General features: G+C 37.8%; 1 protein-coding gene across 4 annotated transcripts in view; it reads left to right on the forward strand.

Moving 5' to 3' along the window:
- Positions 1-4,993, forward strand: part of SLF1 (SMC5-SMC6 complex localization factor 1) — a 39,056-nt gene extending 34,063 nt beyond the window's left edge. For all 4 annotated transcript variants that reach the window (XM_038169780.2, XM_038169778.2, XM_038169779.2 and 1 more), the window contains one exon: positions 2,337-4,993. In XM_038169780.2, the coding sequence (XP_038025708.2) occupies positions 2,337-2,821 (485 nt within the window). In that variant the 3' untranslated portion in view covers positions 2,822-4,993. The remainder of the gene's footprint in view (positions 1-2,336) is intronic.
- Positions 4,994-7,448: the final 2,455 nt, after the last annotated feature.

The raw sequence follows: 7,448 nt of genomic DNA on the forward strand, positions 1-7,448 counted from the left end.
TGACAAGGAACTTGTATCTTGTGTTGAAATACCCCCTATCAACCTAATTAACTTAACATGCTTTTTAAAACAAAACAACAGCAAAGAATGATCCTGGATATCCACTCTTCCTTCTTTTAATTTATTTACTAAAATGGGTATTTGCGATATCCTTACTCTTGACCTACAGTGTCAATTTAATCTCTGTGTTGTATGCTGAGTCCAGATTTTTTCAATAAAAATCATTCTGCTTGTAGCCTGAAGGTAAAAGAATGCACTGTATTTAGATGGCCTATTACTTAATTAAGCTAGAGAAACAAAATTTTATTTCATTCTTGGCGTAAGACCCTGTGTATTTACAGTCTTCTCCTGCCCCCTAAAGGCTGTCTCTGTCTGTTGTACAAGCACTGGCTCGTAATCGATACATTCATTCCTCTGCAGTTTCACCTCTCTGTGTTTGCCGAGCTTCAGTTCTGGGGCTCCCAGGTGTTTTATATATCTACTGAACCACACATCTGACATGCCAAGCCAATACCTGGGCTCACTTCCATCGGTCTAAGTGATGCAATAGCCAATATTGTAGTAAGCCCAGCTCCTCAATTGGAAATGGCACTGCACTGACAGATGTGCATTTTTCCTCAGCTATTGTGAAGAATAGGTAGTGGATGATCCTGTTGTCCTACGGGAAGAGCTCTACTTGCACTTGCATTCATCAAAGTTTTCTGGCAACTATAAGGCTGCATGTACCCTTATCTTTGCCTTTGTCACACTCTGGGTTTTGGCCTGTCAAGTAGCTGACAAGACTATGTTAGAAAACGTCTTACCCATTCAGTCTGGATTTACTCTGCTCAATAACTGAAGAGTACAGCTCTGCAATAACTTCTTCCCTTTCTGCAGAAAGGTCCTCAGCTTGCAGAACTTAATTATTTTACATAGTGAGGGAGTAAAACAATATAGCTTCAATCACAGGGAAGTTAGAAGCTCTAATAATGGTAAAGTCTTGCAATTAGTAATCTTTTGTAATTAAAATATATTTCTGAAAACATATTAAAGATATGAAATTTTGTCATTTCTTTTGCATAGTAACCCGAATTTACATGTGAAGATTTATATTGTTTTCACCTTTGAAAAACACCACCTGTAGTGTTTCATCCCTCTTCATTTTTTTCTTACTGGTGTGGCCTTTCCTAAACTTATCAGGACATCTGTAAGCTGTTTAAGGATTAATAGCTCCATTGTACTAATAAACAGGAAATATTGAAAGAATGTAGTATGAAAAGAAATATTTTCTTATTCTCTGAATAAGAAAACCATGTCCCACTTAATTACTTTAAATCCAATTATTGTAGTAATTATTTTTTGCAGCAATCTGCTAAGACTAAATTTTCTAGCTCAGTTGAGGAAGACTAGGATTCCTACCTCAGTAGTTTATCTTGATGCGTAGCTTAGGACAAGGTTAACCACGCCATCCAAAAAGGTAAAACAAAGACCACCATAATACATTGCCTTTAATTTTGAGACAGTTTCAGTAAATTAACCCAGCCTGTAAATTTCCTAGTGAAATTGTACATTGGTAATAAGACAAATTTTTTACATATTATATGTATTGCTACTTGAAATTTTAGGGTAAGTTATATTTGAATTTAATTCACATTTCTGTATAATAATCCTTCACTTTCAACATAGCAAAACCAGGAAGAAAATTAAAACTATGTCATAAAGAAACTGTTACAAATGTTCTCTCTGCATGTTCTAGGTTGTGTTCAGAATCACAGAATCGTCTAGGTTGGAAGAGACCCCCAAGATCACAGAGTCCAACCTCTGACCTAACACTGACAAGTCCTCCACTAAACCACATCACTAAGCTCTACATCTAAACGTCTTTTAAAGACCTCCAGGGATGGTGGCTCCACCACTTCCCTGGGCAGCCCATCCCAATGCCTCACAACCCTTTCAGTAAAGGAGTTCTTCCTAATATCCAACCTAAACCTCCCCTGGTGCAGCTTTAGCTCATTCCCCCTCATCCCATGACTGGGCACCTGGGAGAACAGACCAACCCCCACCTCACTACAGCCTCCTTTAAGGTATCTGTAGAGAGCGATAAGGTCGCCCCTGAGCCTCCTTTTCTCCAGGGTGAACAAGCCCAGCTCCTTCAGCCGCTCCTTCTAAGACTTGTTCTCCAGGCCCCTCACCAGCTTCGTCGCCCTTCTCTGGTTACAAATGTCTAGCTCATCAGTTGTACCAACATAACAAAAATGAGTTTAAACAGATTCCTAGTTTCTGGCAAAAAAAAATAATCTTGATCAGCTGCCAGCTGGAACATGCCATTATTATTAATATTTGTATTCTTCTTGCAGGACCAGTCCTTCTACAGCAGAGGGACTCCAATGGAAAATTGCCACTGGATTATGTTGAATCCCTACCAGTAAAACAAGAACTTTTGAACATTGTTCATCCAGAAGAGAAAATTGAAAGATTCTATGAACGCACTGAACAAGATTACTGCAGTCAGCAGAGAGAACTGTGGTTGATTTTATTTAACAAAATGCTGCTAAATTTTTGTTCAGTTTATAATCTGTTTTCACCCTTCCCTTCAATTCTCAGAGAGGTAGCTTGTTCAAGCAGACTTCCAGTAAGGGCTCGTGATTACTGTAAGATAGAAAGTACATTTTCTGCAGATTGGTTAGTAGATATGTACTTTAGAGAACTAGAAACTTTTAAGAAGCTACCACAGTTTCTTCAAGAGATATCTACAAACATGTTTATTTTTCCAGGAGAACAGATGCAGGCTTTATTAGCAACTCTGGAAACTATGGTAGAGGCAAATCAGCTCTTTACTTAAATCATTTAAACTGGTAGCTTCCAAAACCAGTTACCATTAGTTAAATCATGATGGCTGACCATTGACAGTTAGCTAACAGTTTTTTGACAACTAAGAAGTACAAATTTCACAGCCCTACATGTTTTATCACCCATGACATCAATACTTTCCTCTAGTTGAACCTGGAAATCAGATGTGTTCATTCAGTGCATTTTTTTTTTCAGGCAAAATTTATCTAGCATTGCCTTCTAGTTGTCAGACAGCTCTGGATGCATTTGACCACCTCAGGAGGGTACTGTATCATTTGCACTAGGTAAAACTTTGCTTTTTCTGGCCTGGGAATCTTTGTCAGAAGTCTCATGCCATATCTCACTTTGGTCTCAAAAGATAGAGCCTCTGCTGTTAAACTGAGTTGGATACTACAACAGTTTTACCTTTTAAAAAGTGTATACCTACATATTTTCTTGTCTTTTAATAAAACTGATATTTTACCTGTCAGTAAGGAAGAACATAGGGAAAAAAAATATTCTCTCTGTTTTTATTTGTTTGTCTTGTAAAAATTGAAATTACATTTTGGAAATTAAAAACGTAAGGTAGGTATACCTTCTGATTTCAGAATTGGTATATTGTAATTTCTCTAGTTTTTGCTAGTTTGTTAGAAAAGATCACACAAAGAAGCACTGTGGCACTCACGGTCATATTAGTTTGTGCACTGACTACTTCAAGGAGACTGGTTGAAGTACTCAGGTTTTATACAGGACTCCAGTTGGTATCACTGACTGGACCTGTAAAACCATCAGGACATCCTTCTGCTCCCCAGGCCGATGATGCTGTGGAGGGCCACATGCACCTGCAGCATAATTTATGGTATCACTGGCTCTGCTCTAACTCAGGCTGGTTCGGGTTCGCAGTGGTTTGATAAATCCAGGATGCTGGCAATGCATAAAATTGTCTTGGTAACATGCCTGGGATTGCCTCCACTCAAGATGCTGGTGGAAGTAGTGGTACAAATCTAGCTATGTTGGCAAGGGAATTTACTAAGGATTAGACAAGACAGTTTAAGTATGTACTGGGCATCAGATTCTGACACTAAGCATGGATCTCCTTAAAAATTACAGCCCATTTAATATGAGAATTTTGTTCTCCATTCTATGAATACATGCAAACTACACATGATAAATCCTCTAAACTAATCCTCTAACCTAATTTGGGATTGTGTGCTACATATTCTATCAGATGGTCCTTTTAATTAATTAAGAAAAAGAGAAAATCCTGTGCTGTTCTTTAAAGGTATCGAGGCTCCTGCAGCAGCTGAACTGTATAATTGTGCTGTGTGAGGTTGGGGATCTCAAAGACATGCAAATTCTGGAGAGCTCTTTCTGCACATTTATATATCAATGACCATTCTTCTTGACGTGCGTCTTGGTAGAGATTGAGTAACAAAATTGTTTAAGAGTAGGTCTGAGAAGATACACTTCCAAGGGTAGTTTTTCTCTTCCCCTTTCCAGGGAAGAGAAGGAAATGCTGCCCTAGAATGAGGACAACTGATCCTTTTTTTTTTTTTTTTTTTTTTTCCTAATGGATTCAGTAAAAGATCAAGAATAATTCAAAATCTTAGCCTTCAAAAGGAAGGTACTAATTAGCAACGTTTCCAATTCTTCTGTAGTAGCAATTTATAATATTAAAAAAAGGAACCTTAAAAGAAAGGGTGTGGATAATAGCTGCTTCTGAAATTGATGTTGCTTGACTAGAGGGAATAAGTTACATTGATGCAGCTGGCTTGCAGCACATTAAAACTTCCATTTAGCCTTTCTGCAGCTGAGATATATGATCTCACAGCAATTAATCTACTGAAGATGCTCAGACTGGGTTGGTCTTGGAACCAGACCTTCATTACAAATGTTCAGAGTTTATTAATGACGGATTATTATTTTCATATATACATGCAGAACAGCCTACCCTAATAGAATAAAGGGTCAGCTCATATTGGATTTGTTTCTGTTTGTGCCCTTTTTATTTTTCTTCAGTAAAAGTAAAAAAGCAACACCCAAAAAGCCTTTGTTCTGTGTAAGATGAACTAGCAATAAACTTCAGTATTCCCTGTTGCAGGGCATGATGAAAGAAATGCTATTCACATACTTTGTAAGGAATGCAAAATATGTCGGCAATATTAAAGTTTTCTTTAATTATGAATTTGGTAGGTAATTGGGAACCTAAAATAATTGTGACTCAGAAAACCATGGGAAAAGAATTCTGATGGATATGAAAAAGCAATTTCAGAATATTCATACCTATTTATATATATGTATATATATACTATATATATAGTATACTACTGACAGAAATGAAAGCAAGAAAAGCGTTGTTTTGGTCTGATAGAGGGGTTCTCTACTTAATCCAAGTTATTCTGTACAGTTATTTGCTATTATGTTGTGTAGTTGGGGAAAAAAAAAAACAAACTGTCATTTATAAGTCCTTCTTACCTATTTCAACTAGTTTCAGTCTTCTCTCCAACATACATGTATTGTAGAAATGTTCTCAATGATTATTAACATTACAAAATGAAACGTCCAAAAGTTAGCAAATGTAGGTATGTAGGATATTTCTGCTTTTTAAAATCCTCATCGGTATGCAGGATATTTCCCATTGCCCTGTTTAGTTACAAGAACAAACAATACCAGCCAACCAGTCCCCTTTCACACCTTCTCTGCATGGCCATGTTTCACAAGCCAAAGCACTTCACAAGTGCTTCCGTCTTCCTCCTCAACCAACTCAGGCCTTTAGCAAGTTCCTCGGTTTTCTCCACCTTCAGCATGCCGTTGGAGAATGTTGCTTTTACACGTACGTGCACACCAAGTGGTGCCCTGATGAGTGAACGGTGGTCAGTGGCAGCACAATACTTGGTAGGAGGAAAACAGAAGGTAAAGCACACTGCGCTGTGCAGCTGGGAGTTGTAATAGGATGCAACGTTGATGCTCAAACCTCAATAGTGGCCAAAAAGAAGTTACACAAAGCCAAATTTCAGTTGTGTATTCTGTTTGAAACATATCCTTTGTTTCACAGCACTGCTGTTGCTGAACATGAAGCTCAGCAATTTGTGTGCATCTTGGTGCTACCTGTAAAGACACTTTTCCTGGGTGTTTATTGATTTCAGAATGGTCACAATTAGCAAATAAGTTACTACAGACAGCATACTAAGCACGGGCTTGGACTTTTGCTATTGTTTTGTTTTATGAGCAAGGCTTAGGTCACACAGTTTAAGTATTGCTGTGGTTTCTGTAACTATTGGAAGTTTGTTATTGGAAGGTGTTACTGAAAGCTCAGTGACAGGGCTCCCTTCTTTAAAATACCGAGCTCTGGACAGTTCTGAAGCGCTTTTCCTGCACCACCTGAGTTGCTTAGTCCCTGCATTCATAAGGGGCAGTTCCACAAATGCCCTGTGCAGTGTTAATATCAGCCCTCTGCCTTGGGCTAGCACATTCAAGGACCATGCTGTGCATCATGCCATGCTGTCTTATGGTCAGGAGTGCCTGGTAAAGCCACCAGAGTCATCTGCAGTTTAGCGTCGGGAAGGCATGGCTTTCATCATGTGGCCCCACATTCACCTTGAGCTGGCTGCAGTAAGACTTGTTTTCTTTTTTTTTTTTTTCTTTTTTAACAGGGAATCCTATTTAGTGACTGAACAGATCAATCTGTGTGAGTAGGCATTTCTTCATGTCTTGTGCCACATGCAGATGTAAATATGAATGACTGTGTATTTAATCCATTGGTGAAATAATATACCAGTCTAAGTGCCAACCCCAGAGGAACACCATGAAAAACTTCAGTTATTATTCCCCACTGAATACTGTTCAAAATCTGTCAGATAGATAACTCATTTTTTAATCTGTTAAACACACATTAAATAGTTCTATACTGTATTAATCATCAAAATGTAATATATAAAGATCCATACAAGTTCATAAATTTATCACCATATTTACCAGGATATGAAATGATGCTTCTTCAGGAAAACTGATCTAAAAATTACATTTTGCCAAATATTCATCTCTGCTGTCATATTTAGATGAAGATATTACAAATGTACCTAATTTATCAACAAAATGTAAAGACCTGTTTGAAAATACAGACTATTTAACAGAATTTGTCCTGCAGGCGAGCAAGGAGCCTTGTGCAGAACAGATGAAACGGTAAAGCTGCAGAGCTTCAGTAACACTTTCTGCACAGGCATCTGTGAACCAGGTGTTGGAGAGCATGTTCAGATTTCAGCCAAAAATAATCAGAAATATTAAAAAAAAAAAAAAAAAATCTGCCTAACTCTGATGATAATAAACACTATAAGGTAAATCTTATTTATTGGTTGTTAACAACACCAGGTATTATTAGAGGCTGCTGGCACAAGGCAAGCAAAGAGAAAGAAGTAGAAGCAGTGCAAAACCACTGCACTCAGGTCCTGTTAAGAAAGTATTATTTCAATACAGGTTTCATTAATCTTTCAGGAGAGCTATCTTATTGAAGCTGGAAAATTGTCATTAATCTTGAACGTAGGAGAAGTGAAAATAAAACAGTGGAAGACCAAACAGTCAGCTTATACAAATTGTTGAGAGTGCTGACACAGGGAAGTTTGCCCATTGTGGCTTGTCACTTG

The sequence above is a fragment of the Anas platyrhynchos genome, chromosome Z (genome assembly GCF_047663525.1).
Source record: "Anas platyrhynchos isolate ZD024472 breed Pekin duck chromosome Z, IASCAAS_PekinDuck_T2T, whole genome shotgun sequence".
Taxonomy (NCBI): Eukaryota; Metazoa; Chordata; class Aves; order Anseriformes; family Anatidae; genus Anas; species Anas platyrhynchos.